Genomic DNA, 20077 nt, shown 5'->3' on the forward strand with positions numbered 1-20077 from the left:
AAAGCGAAACCGCAGACGCGGTGGACAGGGCTGAGCAAAGCGAAACCGCAGACGCGGTGGACAGGGCTGAGCAAAGCGAAACCGCAGATGCGGTGGACAGGGCTGAGCAAAGCGAAACCGCAGACGCGGTGGACAGAGCTGAGCAAAGCGAAACCGTAGACGCGGTGGACAGAGCTGAGCAAAGCAAAACCGCAGACGCGGTGGACAGGGCTGAGCAAAGCGAAACCGCAGACGCGGTGGACAGGGCTGAGCAAAGCGAAACCGCAGACGCGGTGGACAGAGCTGAGCAAAGCGAAACCGCAGACGCGGTGGACAGGGCTGAGCAAAGCGAAACCGCAGACGCGGTGGACAGGGCTGAGCAAAGCGAAACCGCAGACGCGGTGGACAGAGCTGAGCAAAGCGAAACCGCAGACGCGGTGGACAGAGCTGAGCAAAGCAAAACCGCAGACGCGGTGGACAGGGATGAGCAAAGCGAAACCGCAGACGCGGTGGACAGGGCAGAGCAAAGCGAAACCGCAGACGCGGTGGACAGGGCTGAGCAAAGCTAAACCGCAGACGCGGTGGACAAGGCTGAGCAAAGCGAAACCGCAGACGCGGTGGACAAGGCTGAGCAAAGCGAAACCGCAGACGCGGTGGACAAGGCAGAGCAAAGCGAAACCGCAGACGCGGTGGACAGGGCTGAGCAAAGCTAAACCGCAGACGCGGTGGACAAGGCTGAGCAAAGCGAAACCGCAGACGCGGTGGACAAGGCTGAGCAAAGCGAAACCGCAGACGCAGAGGGGACAGGGCTCTGTTAACACGGAGCAGACTAGAAGGGAAAGGCAGAACCAGATACCCACAGGGTACTTGCAGAGAAGTAGCGAGTGGACCACAAACTCACAAACGGAAGTACAATGACAACGAGCAGGAGTTAGGTACGAGTTCAGACTCTGCAGAAAAAGGGAAGGTACGGACATAGAGAAAAAACAAAACAGGCTAGGAGAGTATTCAGACAAGAACAGACACAGCAGCAAGATACAGGAGCGGGTCTAGGTATGCAGCCCCTAGAAGGCGGAACGAACAGGCAGGAGCGAGTTCACACAGGCCTGGAAATACAGCCTCCAGGATAGGCAGAAGGCAACAGGCTAGAAGATAATACAGACAGGACACAGTTCAGACACGGGAACTGATACCGAAGGCAGGAAACATAAACGGGACCTGGCACATCAGTGACCAAAGGCCAACTGACAGAACACAATGCTCAGGCAGGGATTCATTGGAGCAGCTGGGTTAAATACCAGATGACAGACAGCAATAGGCTGAGGATGCACAAGGGGTGTGCCTGCAGCAGGTACAAAAAGCAGGAAGTGATCGGGCACCGCCCTTAAGCAGCAGACACAGAGGCAAACAGACAGCATGGAGGGAAGCCAGACTAGCAGACTGGACTGGAGATCAAGTGCGCGCTCTTGCACAGTGGGAGATGGACCACTATGCAAGGACGCCACCAGGTATGTTACAGCCTATATATACTTGTCTGTGTTCCCGAAGTTTCTACTCATGAATGTTCTATTATGATCTAGAGTAGGTGAGAACTTGCGACCACTTACCCTCCACTCGCACTCCCTGCTCTGGCCAATCGCACAGTTGCCACGCACAATTGCATAAATGCCCCTCCTTTACTACTCGTGAATTCTCAAATACACTCAACAACAACGGAACATCATTTCATTGCTGCTTGCTATAATGTTCACATTGGAGCTCTGTTGCTTGAGCTGGCCTTCAATACAGATGGCTGGGCCGACACACTGATTGTAAATTTCTTTCAATATCAAATTTTATTATTTTTATCCATTGCATGGGGCCCCCAAAAGCCGAGATGAGCATAGTAGGCACCGGCCTATGACTTTTTGGTAATCCGGCAGTGACAGGATCTATCCACTATATTGTAAACCAGAGTGATTGCTAACAAACAGCAGATCAAAGAACATAGATTAAACCTCGCAAACATGTTTATCTTTTCTGTGGGAAGTCTGGCAGTGTCTGACAGCCATCTGTCCACCCCCATAGCTGCATAATCTTGTTCAAGCTTCTTACACTGCATTGACATTTTACAATGTCAATGCAGAGTAAAGTGTGGACTTCCTGGATATTTATAGTCTGTGGGCAGACTAGAAGAAGAAAATGTCGAGACTTTCCACTTCATGAGGCACATCATTTGGCTCTTTATATTGTGGCATTGTTCAACCTTATTCTACATGACTGCAGACCTGTGACTCCTCACATCAAGCGCATTGCGTGGTGCAAGGGGCAGGACCACAACTCTGTGATTTGCATAGATATGGTTACATGTCGACCAGGTGGCCGTGGCCTCATTCAGTGCAAGTGTATTGAGAGAGGACGGGCAAGTCTAGTCTGAATGTAGCCGATAATATGCAAAATCACATATTGTGGTCACATGACTGCCCAGTCTCGGTTCCGGCCTACAGCTTGCAATGCGCACGATGTGAGGATTCACAAGTCTGCAGTCACATAGAGTGATTGCAGACTTGTAGCCTATGGCTGGAAAACCCCTTTAATAGATAATCATCTTTTTCTCTCTATTGATTTAGTTGCTTGCAGTTTATATTCTTTCAGTCCTAACTGTAAAGACCTCTATATGATTTAATCAAAATCAGCAGAACTCCCGATTTAAGATGGAACAGACAACAATCTGATGTGTATGTGGGCCTCCCAATTCTCAGACATATTATATCAGAGAAGAAAAGGATCGGGTAGTTGGAATTTCAATGGCCGATCCTTTAGTTTTCACGGAGATAAGCTGCTGCCAGAAGAGTCTGGCAGCGGCTTCCTCCTCTCTCCCCGCTGAAATCACAAGAGTGGATAAGTGAGTACTGTATGGGTATCTGTCTTGTTTTCCACCTATAGGCAGCCTATACTACCATGCTGCTAAAGTGCAATTCCACAGTAGCAGTGCTGTAATGGAGCATAGCCATGCAACCAGCACTAAAGTAAATACACAAATACGTGGTAAGCATCACTTATGAGGTAGTGGTTTGAATATTAATTTTAGAAAGCAAACTGGAATTACAATTTGAAATTCAGCTGTTCATGCAAATCTCAGTGACATTGGCTGTAGGAAAATTATTTGTATGGCCAAAAGTAATGGGGCACCTACACGTTACACCTACAGGAGCTTTTGCATTCAGCTGCTCAGCCATGGAAACCCGTACCATGACGTCCCAGCACATCATTTTTGTACTGTGCTAATGACTAGCCCAGGGGATGGGGATGACTTGGTACCCGGGCCTTTAGCCTGGCCTTAGGGGATGTCGCGGTGGTCGGCTCCCGGGCCCTTACCCTGCGGTCACTCTTTAAAAAGGGGATAATAGGTTTTCTTTTAGTTTTATGAAAGTTCGTGACGCCACCTGTGACTTCTGGTGAGAATCACCAGCGCTGCGCAGTCCACTGAGGCCGATGATAAGGCAGCTCGATGGTATAGCTCCCCACAGGTGGAGCTAAGCCTCGGGGCAGCGTACGGAAAGGGAGATGCAGGACAGGCGAGGCCCAGCCGGGTCAGAGCAAGAACAGGGACGGACACAATAGTCACTTCAGTACCTTTTACTGGTGGAAATTCAGGCACATCCCGGAGCACTGTGGGGTGAAGGGTGCATATCAGGATCCTCCCCAATGAGCAGGTGTAGGGCCTCCTGTTTCTTGCCTCTGCATAGTAAGTTTCTGACCTGCCTGGAGCTAGGCCTAACTTTGTCTCCGTCCTGCGCTGGCTGACCTTGTGGTAGGGTCTTTTGTTGGAGTACACGCTCCTCAGCTTGCGGGGCCTATGTGTCTCCCGGCTCTGTTATGTATCAGCACTTTAGCGATCCTGGGACTTGTAGTTCTCCAGGGATTCCGGTTATGCCTTACTCGGTCATAGAGATCCTGGTAAGCTCGGACCCGGTGTCTGGTAACTTCTTCGGGGTGAACTAGTTAAGCTCCTCTGCCCCTTATGTACTAACTCTCCACTCGCCTTCGGCCTACTCGGGCCCTCACTAGGCTATACACACTAATGGCAGCTTGCCGTGCTTCACCGATCTTATGGCGCCAGCACACCTTGAGCTCTAACTGAGCTACAACTGAGTCTGGACTGTGCTCCACTGCAGACTGACCTCTCTCAGGCTTCTATACTGCAGGAACTCTCTCAACAGACTTGGCTCTCTGTCGACTCCAGACTGAACTGCCTGGCTCCACCTTCCCTATTTATATCCCTAACGGGCTCCCTCTGGTGGTCTGAGGTGGAAGGTGGAGATGTGTGAATGTTTATGGGGGCCTCTTGTGGAGGAATCCATCAATGCACTCTTCTAGGATCTGTGATACCAAGCGCAGCTGGGCGTCACATTCCCCCCTAGCAAAGCTCAGCACTCCCGGGCTGAAGTACATTTTATAACACAACAATAACAACATGAACAATCTTCCCTTTATGGGAGGCACCAAGCTTAAACGTTGCATAACAATATAAACAAATACAAAGTGTCCTCAGAATTCAAGTCTCTTATGGTGAGGTTCCCAGACAGGATGTCCATCTCACAGGGTAGAGTACTTGGTGGTTTTGAGGGACCTGTCCCAAACCCTCAACCTAGGCCCTGGGGTGGCTGCAGGGCATGAAGATCCCGAGTTGGACCTCCAATAGAGCTACTCCAGACAGGTTTTCCTTCTGAGGTCACCTAAAAGGGGCACTCCAGGGAGCGCAATTATATACAAAAAGCAGTTTTTGGGCTGCACACAGTCCTCAGCCACGGAGTTCTTAGGCAAATAATAAAGGAATTAATAAGGTAAAGTGTCCATATCACTTGAATTGTCTACTTACAAGGCAAAGCACAAATTAATAAAGACATACATATAAGAAAGTACACAATTAATACAGTACATTTCAATTTAATATACAATACCCCAGGGGTAACTATCTACATTTTCAGAAATTTGACTACTTTACTGCTTGTACCTGACAGGGGTTTGACCTCGCGTGCTACGTGTTGATCTGCGTAGTACCGGAATGCGTGAGGTACTAGTAGGTACACTACCTCCCAATGTGTCAGTACTAGGTGTGGAGGGGCTACATGACTGTATTGACCTCTCTACTGGACTAGCAAGCATAACATTGGCTGGGCCTTCTTGCTCTGTTCCAACCGGGGATCCTTCGTCCGGGGATTCTGCTTGAGCAGGCTCCTCTGCAGCACTTATAGGTTCTTCTTGCTGTGGGTAGAAGGTGATTACAGGGATGACTACTACTCCTCGTGCTTGAGGCCAATCTGCCGGGAAATCTCCTAAATCAGTGTGGATCACTGTTTCTTTAGGCTCCTCCGGGATTGTGAGAGGCGCTTCTTCTTGGGGTTTCAGTTAGTCTGGACACAACTTTAGGTAGTCCCTGGACACTGTTGCAGACGTTCTTCCTCCATCTCGACTGATTAAGCTAGTCTTCTTATTGTCAAACCTTGAATTCAATACAGTGTAGGGTTCTTTTTCCCACTGATCGTCAAGTTTGTGGTTTCGTCTTTTCCTTTTCAATACTACTTCACCAGGTGTGAAGGGTTCTGCTGGCGCGTTTTTGTTGTAGTACGCCTCCTGATTATCTCTCACCCGAGTGAGACTGTCCTCGACACAGGCTTGTACCCTCCTGTACTGCTCTTGCCTGGTCGTGTCCCAGTCCTCAGTGGTCATATCAGCTTCAGGCTCGACAATACCAAGCTCCAGATCCATGGACAGCTTTCCTGGCCTTGCCCGCATGAGATATGCCGGAGTGCAATTGGTGGAACTTACTGGTATATGATTGTACAGATCTACCAGATCAGGCAGTAGGTCTGGCCACTGATTCCTCTCCTCAAGTGGTATGGTCTTTAGCAGGCGACCACCAGGAAACGTGAGTAGTGATCCACCATGGTCAGAGCATAAGAGTACCCTGATCTGCTGGGGGACAGCTTGACATGGTCCAGGGCCACGATCTCCAGGGGCCGAGTCGTCTTGATGGGTTGCAGGGGTGCCTTCTGGCTGCTGTAGTCTTTTCTTCTGAGGCTACAGGGTCCACAGTTTCGGCACCACCGTTCGATGGAGCTGGGCATTCCTACCCAGTAGAATCGACACTTCAGCAGGGTCTCTAGCTTTTTCCAGCCAAAGTGCCCCGCCTGATCATGGTAGGCCTCCAACACCATTTGGATGTCTGTCTTGGGAACCACTATCTGCCATACCATCTCATGGGTTTTTGGATTGACGTACCTCCGGCACAGCTTCTCACGGTAGATAGCCGGCTTCTTTCGTTCCACAGCTGCTTTGCTTGCAGAGACGCTTCTTTTTCCAGGGAGGCACCTTCTTGGGTTATCAGCTCCTTAATGCGGCTGACAACCGGGTCACTGTCCTGGGTCTCTTTCCAGCTGTGGTGAGGCAGGGGGTTTAACATCTTTCCACACTGCCTCCTGGAGGCTCATTGCTCATGGATCATCCCATTCCGGTGAAAGGCAGGTAGCTCAATCTCTTCCAGGTCATCCACTTCTTCTTCTGTGTCTGACTGGTGAGGCATCCTGGACAGGGCATCGGCATTGGCGTTCTTGCTTCCCGCCCGGTATTTAATTGTAAATTGGTAATTTGACAGCCGAGCCATCCATCGTTGTTCCAGTGCTCCTAGCTTAGCTGTTTCAAGATGGGTCAAGCGGTTGTTATCAGTGAAGGCAGTGAACTTACTGGAAGCCAGGTAGTGCTTAAACCTTTCAGTGATGGCAAAGACCAAGGCCAGGAACTCCAACTTAAAGCTGCTATAGTTCTCTGGGTTCCTCTCGGTCGGGCGGAGCTTCCTGCTTGCGTATGCGATCACTTTCTCTTGGCCATTCTGCTTCTGACTTAGGACAGCGCCCAGCCCTTTGTTGCTGGCATCTGTATACAGCAGGAACGGTTGGCTGTAGTCAGGGTAGGCTAGGATCTCATCGCCTGTCAGGATCTCCTTCATCTCCTGAAACGACTCTGCTTACTCCTTACCCCAGTGGAATGGGGGGTTTCTGCCTTTGGGGGACTGCCCTACCAGGAGGTCTTGCAGAGGAGCTGCTTTCTTGGTGTAGTTTTTTACAAACCTCCGGTAGTATCCTACTAGTCCCAAGAACTGACGCACCTCCTTGAGGTTCTTCGGCTCCGGCCACTTCTGGATGGCAGTGACCTTCTCCGGGTCTGGTGCTACCCCTTCCGGACTGACAATGTGCCCCAGGTACTGTACCTTTCTCTTGAGCAGGTGGCACTTTGAGGGCTTCAACTTCATCCCATACCGGGACAGTGACTCAAATACCTCTGCCAGGTGCTTCAAGTGGTCATCGTACGTCTCAGAGTACACTATCACATCGTCCAGGTAAAGTAACACAGTCTCGAAGTTGCGGTGTCCCAGGCAGCACTCCATCAATCTCTGGAACGTTCCGGGGGCGTTGCAGAGCCAAATGGCATACTATTGAACTCGCAGAGTCCCATCGGGGTAGTGATGGCTGTCTTCTCCCGATCCTCCTCAGCCACAGCTGCTTGCCAGTACCCCCTAGTGAGGTCAAGGGTGGAAAAGTAATTTGCAGACTTTAAGGCAGCTAGGGACTCCTCTATGCGTGGTAAAGGGTATGCATCTTTATGTGTAATGCGATCTACTTGTCGGTAATCTACACACATTCTCATGCTCCCGTCCTTTTTCCTAACTAGCACTAGGGGAGCTGCCCAGGGACTACAACTATCCCTTATTACCCCCGCCTTTCTCATGTCGTGCAACATTTCCTTAGCCTTCTGGTAGTGAGCTGGTGGTATAGGCCTGTAACGTTCTTTGATTGGGGGATGGTCGCCTGTGGGGATATGATGTTGAACCCCCCTTAATCCTCCCAAAGTCAAGTGGATGTTTACTGAACACCTGCGCGTATTCTTGAACCACCCGGTGTACACCCTGTTTTTGATGGGCAGGAGTGGTGCCTGTCCCAACATGGAGCTGTTGACACCATTCCTCCACCTGGGTTGCAGGGTCATTATCCTCCACTTCGTCTGGTGAGGCTAAGGACTCCGCCTTGTGAATGCAGTTGTTATTTACAGCATGTAATTTGGCAACAGTGGCATAACGTGGCAATCTGACCTCATCTTCCCCACAATTGAGAAGACGGACAGGCACCCTCCCATTGCGCACATCTACCACTCCTCTGGCGGTTAAGAGCGTGGGTCTGTGCTCGGAGCAAAGGGGTTCTACTACCGCCTGGTAGCTCTGTCCTCTAAGACCTATGCAGCTTGACACCAGATGAGCATTTCACTCATTGGGGGGATGACAATGGGTATGGGGTCCGTTACCCGCACATTACCGATTTCACCTTCTGTTAACCTTACTTGCTATTGGTACATCAGGACTCGGATCTCCTTCTGCAGTGCCCTCCTCTGTCTTGGTCTGGCAGTGTCAGCTATCTGTTGGAGCAAGAACACAACTTCTCCCAAACAGTTACCAACAATGTTAGTGCCAAGTACCATATACGGATTGGTGTCATCAGGATTAGTCTCTACTACAATTAGCCCCTGGTCCTTCAGCTCCACTCTCCCCACCTTTACAGTCACATTCTTAACCCCGATTAGGTTAAGGGGGAGTCCGTTTGAGGCATAAACAGAAAGATTTGTAGCTGGCGGACTTAGGTCGTCCATGGAAAAGGAACCTCTTGTAGAGGACGTCAGGCATGATGGTTACCTGAGATCCTGGGTCCAGCTGAGCGTGCGTCGGGATCCCGTCCAACACAATGGACAGGAAAGGTCTTCCTCCGACGAACCTGTTGTACCAGTCTGATGGGCCTGGGGAACTTACTTCTGGGTGTCGGCCCTCGACCCCAGGGTTTTCTCGTTTAAAGGACAGTTCTGGGCGGTGTGTCCGGTCTTGCGGCAGCGGTAGCAGGTAGGGTCCTTCTGTGGACAGCGCTGGTCACTGGTCCTTGTAGAGGGTGGTGTTGGCCTCCTCCTCCTTCGCATCCAGGGGACATCCTCAGGGCTATCGGCTAACAGGATTTTTCTTCCTTCCTCGGGCTCCGTCCGCAGCTGCAGAGCACTCAGCACAGTGGTCAGGGTTTTGCTCAACTAGCGCACTTCAGAGCGCAGACTGTCCAGTTCTCTAGGGGACGTTGCTGGAACCTTGGCTTCAGCAGCCACTGGGGAAAAGGTGGGTGTATCAGACACTGGGGTAGCCCCACCCTGGTAACATTGGATGGCATTTGTTTCCAGGGGCTGCAGTCCTTTTATAGCCATGTCCTTAAGATTGTCAAAGGTGGCATCTGGATGATCCAAGGACCACCAACGCACAGTCCTGCTCTCCTCTGGAGACCTCAGTCCCCGGACAAACTGTTCCTTCAGCATTTTGTGTTCATTTTCTATGCTGGTCGGACTAACCTGTTTCAGAGCCCGCAGGGCCCCCTGTAGACGCCAGGCGTAGTCCCGAACATTGTCCTCCGGCTGTTGAGAACAGTTGTAGAACCTCATCCGGAGGTCCGCCTCAGTAAGATCCTCAAAGACAGTCTGTAGTTTTTGAAATATTGCGGACGCTGACTCCTGGTCTGCGGCCGACCATGTTTCCACTTCCCATTCCGAAGCACCAGTCAGTTGTCCTAATACAGGCTCTTTGTTTGCCTGTCATAGAGTACATGTCCAAGATACCGCATATCTTCCGTTTGAATCCAGACAGGGTATCTGGTTTGCTGTTGTATTGGGGGAGCCACTTTGCTCCAGGAATGTACGGTAGAGTTATGGGAATAACAGGAGTTACAGGCGCTGCTGGTGGAGCGGCCACCTCGGCCTGCCCGGCGTCGGACGCGGGTTGGACATCAGGGCCAACTACCTGCACACCGGCGTTCTGCTGCTCGTCGGACATTCTGACGCCCCCCTAGCTAACCGTGGCCTACCTTCTATTTTTTTTTTTCTTCCGGTAGGCCGCAGCTCCGCAGGTGCCGGTCGCCTTCAGGACCTTGCGTCGCTTCCGTCCTACGTCAGAGCGTTCAACGACGCTCCTTCCAGGACCTGGCGCTTCCTGGTTTGACGTCGAGGCATGGGGCGTGTCCGGGGCTTCGCGCTCTTTTGCAGGTACGCCCCTCAGTTTCCCGCGGTTACGCCCTTCTTCCCGCTCGGCGGCCCAGCAATGGCACCACAATTTAATGTACACAGTTTTTTTAATTAAAGGCGCACAGTACCCGGTGGCAACGGGCATAACACTCCGTCGTTGCAGCGGGCACGTGTATCCTGTTCGTGACGCCAGGAGAGATGACTAGCCCAGGGGATGGGGATTACTCGGGTACCCGGGCCTTTAGCCTGGCCTTAGGGGATGTCGAGGTGGTCGGCTCCCGGGCCCGTACCCTGGGGTCACTCTTTAAAAAGGGGATAATAGGTTTTCTTTTAGTTTTATGAAAGTTCGTGGCGCCACCTGTGGCTTCTAGTGAGAATCACCAGCGCTGCGCAGTCCACTGAGGCCGATGATAAGGCAGCTCGATGGTATAGCTCCCCACAGGTGGAGCTAGACCTCAGGGCAGCGTTCGGAAAGCGAGATGCAGGCCAGGCAAGACCCAGCCGGGTCAGAGCAAGAACAGGGACGGACACAATAGTCACTTCAGTACCTTTTACTGGTGGAAATTCAGGCACATCCCGGAGCACTGTAGGATGAAGGGTGCATATCAGGATCCTCCCCAATGAGCAGGTGTAGGGCCTCCTGTTTCTTGCCTCTGCATAGTAAGTTTCTGACCTGCCTGGAGCTAGGCCTAACTTTGTCTCTGTCCTACGCTGGCTGACCTTGTGGTAGGGTCTTTTGTTGGAGTACACGCTCCTCAGCTTGCGGGGCCTATGTGTCTCCCGGCTCTGTTATGTATCAGCACTTTAGCGATCCTGGGACTTGTAGTTCTCCAGGGATTCCGATTATACCTTACTCGGTCATAGAGATCCTGGTAAGCTCGGACCCGGTGTCTGGTAACTTCTTCGGGGTGAACTAGTTAAGCTCCTCTGCCCCTTATGTACTAACTCTCCACTCGCCTTCAGCCTACTCGGGCCCTCACTAGGCTATACACACTAATGGCAGCTTGCCGTGCTTCACCGATCTTATGGCTCCGGCACACCTAAGGCTCTAACTGAGCTACAACTGAGTCTGGACTGTGCTCCACTGCAGACTGACCTCTCTCAGGCTTCTCTACTGCAGGAACTCTCTCAACAGACTTGGCTCTCTGTCGACTCCAGACTGAACTGCCTGGCTCCACCTTCCCTATTTATATCCCTAACGGGCTCCCTCTAGTGGTCTGAGGTGGAAGGTGGAGATGTGTGAATGTTTATGGGGGCCTCTTGTGGAGGAATCCATCAATGCACTCTTCTAGGATCTGTGATACCAAGCGCAGCTGGGCGTCACACTAATGCTAGAGGACTTTTGTAACTTTACATGGCTTGCCATTTTGTGTAAACAGACACTAGGCTCTTCTGTCCTTTAAGGCAAAACGTAACATCAAAAGACAGGGGCCTGCATTCATCTTTGGGCCTTGTCTGTCACCAGATCTTTATTTTAAAATTGGGCAAGAAAACTTTAAGTACGTAAGTGCATCAGCCTCACCAGGTTCTAAGAGCTCTAGTTTATAATGTATGTAGTTCGTTATTGTGAAAGCTGGTGACAAATCCACTTTTATTTCATTCAGTGTTATTTTTTTCCTATTTCCTTAGAAAATGGATGTTGTGCTGGTGCCGCAGAAAGCCTATGGAAACTTTTATGAAGGAGACTGTTACCTCCTGCTCTCTGTAAGTGGCTCAATAATAAAGACAGTCTGACCATAAAACTTAGCCTTTGGCTTAAACCTTCATCAGGAACACATTATACAATATGCTGAGTAGCTAAGGGAAGTTAGAACAATATAATTAATATGTAAACAGAAAACGAATCAGTAAGGACAACTGGTGAGCCTCAAGGTAAGCAAACATAGGATGCTGCCAGCAAAGCTATTACCAGGGCACAGAATCCCGTAAATGTACAGCTGAAACTGAATATCCCAAGCTTTTTTAGACTCCGACGTCCTGTCTACTCACTTTAAAAATGATTAATGAATAATGAATAATGTGACCTTCAAGGCTACACTTGGAAACTATCATTGATTGTTCATCCTTAAATTCCAGACAAGAAAATCTGGCAATTCCTTGTTCTATGATATCCACTACTGGATTGGAAATGACTCGTCTCAAGATGAGCAGGGCTCAGCAGCCATATATACCATTCAACTGGATGACTTTTTGGGTGGTAGCCCAGTCCAACATCGGGAGGTACAAGGACATGAGTCAGAGGCATTCAAGGGATACTTTAAACAGGGGATCATGTGAGTAGTGGCAGAACCGGACATTGATGCGCTGGCCTAATCTTGGTTAAGTTCTATGTAAATGATAGCCAGCTATGTGTAACAGAGCTGCAAGGTTTACATTCTATTTATGTGACATTTTTATAGTATTTACTACGTTTTTATTGTACCTTTTACAATTTCATTATTTAGCTGTTCACGTGTATGATCTCAGCATTGTTCTCCATCACTCCATTGCAACTCATTGTATTGGTTTTGTAAAACAAAGGGCTCTGCACTTTAAAGGGGATACTCGGGACTTAAAAAAAAAAAGAGTGCCTAAACACTAACAGGCTTTTAGTTGCTAACAGAGGCAACTACCTGCCTGCTGTACCCCGCGCCGGAGATTCAGCTGCTCACTGTCAACAAAGCAATGGTTTCTCTTCCTGTTGACAGGTCGGGACTACTGGCGTCATGGAGATTGACAGCCAGCTTCCCCCAATTAGGCAGCGGAGAGTCGGCTGTCAATCAGCATGACCCCAGTAGTCCCGCCATATCAACAGGAAAAGAAACTGCCGATCTGTTGATATGACATCAGCGGATGTCTGTGAGTGCTCTGTGCCGGCAGAGAACAGTGCCAGGCACAACAGGCAGGTAGGTGGCAGGTAGGTAGCAACCATCTCCTATCAGCTCTCAGGCAGATTATTATTTTTTTCTTTAAGTCCAGGATGTCCCCTTTAAAGGTACCCATAAATCTTAGCTGCCGATCAAACAATTGTTCAGCTGACAACGATCTTTCCCATCTCCCCCATTATCCCCATATACATGAACATTTGTCTTTTTTTCAATAGCAAAAGAGAAGAGAAAGTCGCTGATGGACACTTTGGCAGAGGCTTTACTCTAGGGAAAAAAGGATGGGGGGTTTATCACCAAAAATTCCCCTGCCTTTTTTATTTTAATATGTTACCAATTAAAAAATTCAACTGAATTCTAAATATAAATCATTAAAAAATCAGCGAGGAAAGGGCTTTTATTAATGGGGGAAACCTATGCAAATTATATGCTAATCTGACAATGATATGCCGCCATTTTCCGACATGCCTAGCTCTCCACAGCAGGGAAGTGATGTATCTGCTCTGAGCAGCGTGGTCTCACTGCTCAGAGCAGATACCGTATTCAGTGCTGAAGCGTGAGTGTGCGCTGCTCCCAGTGACACACTGCTGCTTTATTAGAAGGCTTTTCCCTGCCTGTCTGCAGCTTCACTACCTACCATTGTCACACTGGTCTGTGCTGTGATCAGAGTGAAAAAGCTCCAATAAGAGCAAAGACCAGTGTAATAGTGATAGATAATGAAGCTGTTGACAGGCAGGGACCACTGTAATATACAGTACTTATCGCTGCTGCAGCAGCGGTGATCGGTCTTCTAACAAAGTGCAGGGATGTCCCTGGGAGCTGTGCGTATGAAAACACTTCTTGATTTCTCTTCACTAAGCATCCCGTGATAACTTGTGAGATCTCACCCTTTAGTGAAGAAAGAGACCAATAGGCAAACACACACATGTAAATATATTTTTTAATAAAACTAGATTTTTGGTGATAGGTCCTCTTTAAAGGGAATCTGTCACCCCCTTGGCCGGTGTTCATAGCAGATGAAGATCACAGCTTCAATTCTCCTAAGGAGACTACAGAAGCAAGTATAAAGTAAAAATAAAGTTTTAAAAAATATATAAAAGTTCAAATTCCCCCCCTTTTGCCCCATTCAAAATAAAACAATAAAAAAATCAAAATACACATATTTGGTATCACTGTTTTCAAAAATGTCCAATCTGTCAAAATATAAAAATAATGAATCCAATCGGTAAACAGCATAATGAGAAAAAAGATCAAAACTCCAGTATTAAGTTTTTTTGTTCACCACAGCATTGCAATAAAATGCAATAACAGGCGATCTAAGCACCATATCTTCCCCGAAATGGTATCAATAAAAATGACAGCTCAGTGCGCAAAAAATAAGTCTTCACCCAGCCCCAGATCCCGAAAAATAGAGACGCTACGGTTCTCAGAGAATGACGCCTTTTTTTTTTTCTTTACAAATTTTGGATTTTTTTTCATCACTTAAATAAAAAAGAACCTATACATGTTTGGTATCTGCAAACTCGTACTGACCTGGAGAATCCTAATGGCAGGTCAGTTTTAGAATTTCATGAATATGGTAAATAAAAAAAAACAAAAAAACAATTGTGGAATTGCACTTTTTTGCACTTTCACCGCACTTGGAATTTTTTTCCCGTTTTCCAGTATATGATATGGTAAAATCAGTGCAGTGGTGTCGGTCAAAAGTACAATCATCCCACAAAAAAACAAGCCCTCACACAGCCATATTGATGGAAAAATAAAAAAGAAATGGCCCTGGGAAGAAGGGGAACAAAAAAAGAAAACGCAAAAACGGAAAAATCCCAAGATCGTGAAGGGGTTAATATAATTTATATGTGTGATGTATTTAGGATATGCCATCATTTTGTGATTATAGGCAAGTTCTGACATGTTGTCAGGCTCTGCTAAATGCCACATCATTGTGTTACTAGCCAATATTTAGCATTACTTATTCCGTGCCCTTTTTACCATTTACTACACTGTGTGCCTGTACAGAATTTTCCTTTGTGTCTCCCTTAGCTATAAGAAAGGAGGAGTAGCATCTGGGATGAAACATGTAGACACCAACACATATGACGTAAAGAGACTGCTTCATGTAAAAGGGAAAAGAAATGTCACTGCTACTGAGGTAAATATCTAGAATATAGATACCGTATATTCCGGCGTATAAGACGACTTTTGAAGACTGAAAAATCTTCTGTCTAGTCTGGGGTCGTCTTATACGCCGGTAATGCTTTTGAACTTTCAGAAATTGACATGCGGGGATACTCTGGGGGTGTTAATAAGCTGCCGTGGCCGTATCCCTGCCATGTCGGAGTTAATATAAGGTGGAGGGAGTTAAAATACGGCGGCGGTAGGTCCAGACAGTCAGCGCTTCTGTGCTGAAACTGACACATCGCTGCGTATTCCCAGCTCCGGACACAGCGCAGGGCTTCTGTGCCGACAGCTTTCACTTGTCACAGAAGCGCTGCGCTGTGTCCGGAGCAGGGAAGTTCGCATCGCTTCTGTGACAATATATGAAAAGCCGGCAATTCAGCAGCGGCATAAGCCGGCACCCGACAATTTAGAATAGAAAGAATAGAGCATCACACATAGATTAGATAGATAGAAACATGTCAGTCACATATATATGAAGTACAGTGACAGTATTGCTTACTGTACTTGTCATTTAGTGTAAAGGATTTATTAAAACAAATAATAGTGTTTTCATGCACCGTCTCTTTAAAAAAGCCGGCCGGCAATTCAGCATCTGTACCCGACAATTTATAACAGACAGAATAGAGCTTCACACATAGATTAGATAGATAGAAACATGTCAGTCACATATATATGAAGTACAGTGATAGTGTTGATTACTGTACTTGTCATTTAGTATTAAAATAAAGGATTTATTATTAAAAAAATTGGCGTGGGGTTCCCCTTAATTTTAGGCTCTAGCGGAGGTTAAGCAGACGACTGGGGCAGATGTTTGAAGCCTGGGAAGGGGGTAATACCCACAGAGCTTCCCAGGCTACTAATATCAGCCCCCAGCTGAATACCTAGTCTTTACTAGCTATTAAAATGGGGAACCCCCCCAAAAAAATGACGTGGGGTCCCCCCTAATTTAATAGCTAGCAAAGGCTAGGCAGACAGCTGGGGGCTGATATTAATAGCCCAGGAAGGGAGCCATGAATATTGGCCCCCTCCCAGGCTAGAAACACCAGCCGTCAGCCGCCCCAGAAATGGCGCATCCATAGGATGCGCCAATTCTGGCACTTAGCCTCGCTCTTCCACGCTGCCCTGGTGCGGTGGCAGGGGGTAATAGGGTTGGGGTTGATGTCAGCTTATAATGCCAGCTGACATCAAGCCCAGGTTAGTAATGGAGAGGCGTCTATAAGACACCCCCATTACTAACCCCATAGTCAAAGTTAAAAAAAACACAAACACCCAGAATAAAGTCCTTTAATTGAAATAAAGACACAATTCTTTATTGTTCTAAATTAAACCATACTTACCATCACGCCCATTCCAGCTGAAGCCAACGATCTCCTGCAATAAAAGAAAAATAATAAACCAACCTCATCCTTACCTTTCCATGGTTCCCAGGACAGCTTCAGCTCTGCTACATCGAGATGACAGGCTGGACCGCAGCAGAACGCCGCCATCCAGCCTCTCATCCCGCAGACACTGAGAAGCGCAGGCATGCTTGCGCTCCTCAGTGTCTCTCTGTGACGGCATCCAGATGAGCCGACAATGAACTCAGCTCACCTCCTGGACGTCCGTCACTGACAGCGTGGGAAACTTCTACTGCGCATGCGGGGAGCAGGAGAATTTTCCCACGCTGTCAGTGACGTGCATGAGGTGAGCCGAGTTCATTGGACATGATCTCGGCTCATCTGGATGCCGTCACAGTCAGACACTGAGGAGCACAAGTATGCCTGCGCTTCTCAGTGTCTGCCGCATGGCAAGCTGAACGGCAGCGTTCTGCTGCGGTCCAGCCTGTCATGTGAATGTAGCAGAGCTGGAGCTGTCCTGGGAACCATGGAGAGGTAAGGATGAGGTTGCTTTATTATTTTACTTTTATTGCAGGAGATCGTTGGCTTCAGCTGGAATGGGCGTGATGGTAAGTATGGTTTAATTTAGAACATTAAAAAATTGTGTCTTTATTTCAATTAAAGGACTTTATTCTGGGTGTTGTGTTTTTTTTAATTACTTTACTAGAAATTCATGGCGGTCATGTCTAATATTGGCGTGACCCCATGAATTTCGGGCTTAGGGCCAGCTGATAATGCCAAGCTGGCCTTAACCCCTTTATTACCCAGTGAGCCACCGCACCAGGGCCCTGGATGAGTTGGGTACAGCGCCAGAAGATGGCGCTTCTATGAACGCGCCATTTTCCGGGGTGGCTGCGGACTGCAATTTGCAGCAGGGGGGGCCCAGAAAGCTTGGGCCTCCCTGCGCTGCAGATTCCAGCCCCCAGCTGCCTAGTTGTACCTGGCTGGACACAAAAATAGGGCGAAGCCCCACGTATTTTTTTTTTTTATTATTTCATGAAATAATTAAAAAAAAAAGGGCTTCCCTATATTGTTGTGTCCGGCCAGGTACAAATAGGCAGCTGGTGGTTGGGGGCAGCCCGTTCCTGCCTGCTGTACCTGGCTGGACACAAAAATATGGCGAAGCCCCACGTCAACATTTTTTGGAAAAATTAATTACAAAATTAATAATTTAGGGACTGCATCTTTATTAACCCCTCAATTGTCATTTAGTGTTAAAATAAAGGATTTTTTAAAAAGAAAATTGGCGTGGGATCCACCATCATTATAGTCTCTAGCGGAGGTTAAGCAGACGGCTGGGGCAGATGTTTGAAGTCTGGGAAGGGGGTAATACCCACGGAGCTTCCCAGGCTACTAATATCAGCCCCCAGCTGAATACCTAGCCTTTACTAGCTATTAGAATGGGGGACCCCCCCAAAAAATGACGTGGGGTCCCCCCTATTTTAATATGTTTATGAGTGACAGTTTTCCTGCTATATACCTGCATGTCATAAGAATTTAAATTAAAAAAGGACCATGTTAAATTCAAATCTGTTTTTTTTTAATTTTTACCGGTGTTTGGTATGCGTTGGAAAAGGGGTAGTCTTATACGGTGAATATATCCTAAACTCTATATTTTAACAGGAAAGTAGGGGGGTCGTCTTATACACCAGGTCGTCTTATACGCCGGAATATACGGTACTTAAATTAACATTTATTTATTTTTTAGTTATTTATTTTACTCACTTATATTGCGCCATTAATTCCACAGCACTTTACAGTCATTATTGACACTGTCCCCATTGGGACTCACAATCTACATTCCCTATCAGTATGTCTTTGAAGTGTGGGAGGGAACCGGAGAACCCAGAGGAAACCCACACAAACACGAGGAGAACATACAAACTCCTTGCATTTTACTAAAATAATGCCAATGTGTTTGCTTAGATATTATTATAATGTTGGGTCTCTGCTGCCCTTTCAAAATAATCACCAATTCCTTCAGTATCATCATCAGTAAACTTGGGAACTAATATTTGAGCACTTTTATCTGGGCGTAGCATAATTTTAGTATACCTATGTAGTAATCATCATCTGTGGTTCATTGTGGAGTGCAGATGTTTGTATCTCAGGAGGAATCAGGTATTTATCTATCTCTTGATAAACTTCTCAACATTGTAACTGCAATACCAAGAAGTACAAGCCATGGAGCAAGTACAAGGTGTCTCTAAGCTCTGCAAATGATCAAATATTCAAGCACCTAGCTCTAATCTGTGGCATTTCAAAGGGGCATAAATGCCAGATTGAAAGCAATTTTTTTGGTTACATGAATCCTCAAAAATTGGATCAAGTCTTGTGGGATGATTGTGCGATGCCTCCCATTTATCGAACTGCCAGGTATAGCCACTTGTTGCAAACTGAGTAAGATAGAAGCCTTGAACTGAGAGATCTTGGTTTATCACTCCGGCAGATCATAACATGCATAGGTCAAAATGCCAGCACTGTTCAACGTTGTGTATCCCAGTGGTTGGGAGAATAATGGAATTGGAATGACAGTGTGGCGCCCCTGCGGGTTCAGTCGCCACAGAGGTACTGCATTTCACCCAGAGGTGTGGTACCCCACTCTCAGGTAAGGAGGGAGTACTGCCCGGGACCCACCCACCTGCATCCAACACTACACCATTCCAGACGAGCAGGCAGGGGCAAGATGCACGTGTTCAATGCTGAGCCCTACCCCCTGGTTGGAAGGGGGGGGGCAAGAGAGGGGGAACCATGTAGTGGGTGTGGGTGGAGGAAGTAGATCAGGGGAGCACCATCAGGAAGTATAAAAAGAAGGTAGAAGGTTCTAGAACAAGCTAGTCTTCTGCTCCAGTGCTGGGAGCAGGAGTGCAGTGTGAGGAGAGAGAGCTGGAGTGGGAGCTCAGATGAGCTCCACTCAGGAGTGAGGAGAGCGGGTCTAGTCTGACGGTAGCACAGGGAGCACAGGGAAGGCTCCAGAGACAGAGGGGATCCTAGGGGCACGGTGAGTGCAGGAAGCCACCCGTGCGCCCGAATCTACACTGACGTGGAAGGATCAGGCCGCAGAGGGGACCGGCCCCTAAACTAGTGGAGAAGAATCAGGCTCAGCTAGATAACCGGAGACTACTGTACTTTCAAGGTGCAGCTGCCCACTACCACAATTATATCGCCGAAAAGGTGGCCGCATAGGGTCCAGGGGACTGCAGATCGCCCGACAAGATCCGAGACTACTGGCTTGGGACACTGATTGTGAGGCGCAGGGCAGGAGGGTGAGAACCAGTGCAGGAAGACGACCGAGGAAGGAACATAGAACGGGGTCCCGTTTAAGTGCTCCTGAAATACCTGAGAGCTGCTGAACCCCTTCCTTGGTGAACGCAGGACGGCGTGGGTGGTTATAAGCTGGCAGTTGTAACCTGGAGCAGCGTGATAACTGTGAGTAAAATCTGAAGACTGCACCCCACTGTGTCCTGGAATTATTGCTGCGCCATCACCAGCCCTGCACTACACAGCATAGCAACACCTACCTCATAACATCACTATCCTGCCCTGGAGCTAAGCGCTGCCTGTGGAGAGCTGAACCAACTCTGCTGCGTCACCATCAGCTCC

At 48.2% G+C, this 20077-nt stretch overlaps 1 protein-coding gene across 3 annotated transcripts in view; it reads left to right on the top strand.

Annotated features, from left to right (window-relative positions):
- AVIL (advillin) overlaps positions 1-20077 on the top strand; it is a 106675-nt gene that overhangs the window by 50043 nt on the left and 36555 nt on the right. For all 3 annotated transcript variants that reach the window (XM_073663257.1, XM_073663258.1, XM_073663259.1), the window contains exons 3-5: positions 11686-11760; positions 12133-12329; positions 14961-15069. In XM_073663257.1, coding sequence (XP_073519358.1) covers positions 11686-11760; positions 12133-12329; positions 14961-15069 — 381 coding nt within the window. The remainder of the gene's footprint in view (positions 1-11685; positions 11761-12132; positions 12330-14960; positions 15070-20077) is intronic.

The sequence above is a fragment of the Phyllobates terribilis genome, unplaced genomic scaffold (genome assembly GCF_046119375.1).
Source record: "Phyllobates terribilis strain yellow unplaced genomic scaffold, ASM4611937v1 Scaffold_2__4_contigs__length_985480577, whole genome shotgun sequence".
NCBI classification, from domain to species: Eukaryota; Metazoa; Chordata; class Amphibia; order Anura; family Dendrobatidae; genus Phyllobates; species Phyllobates terribilis.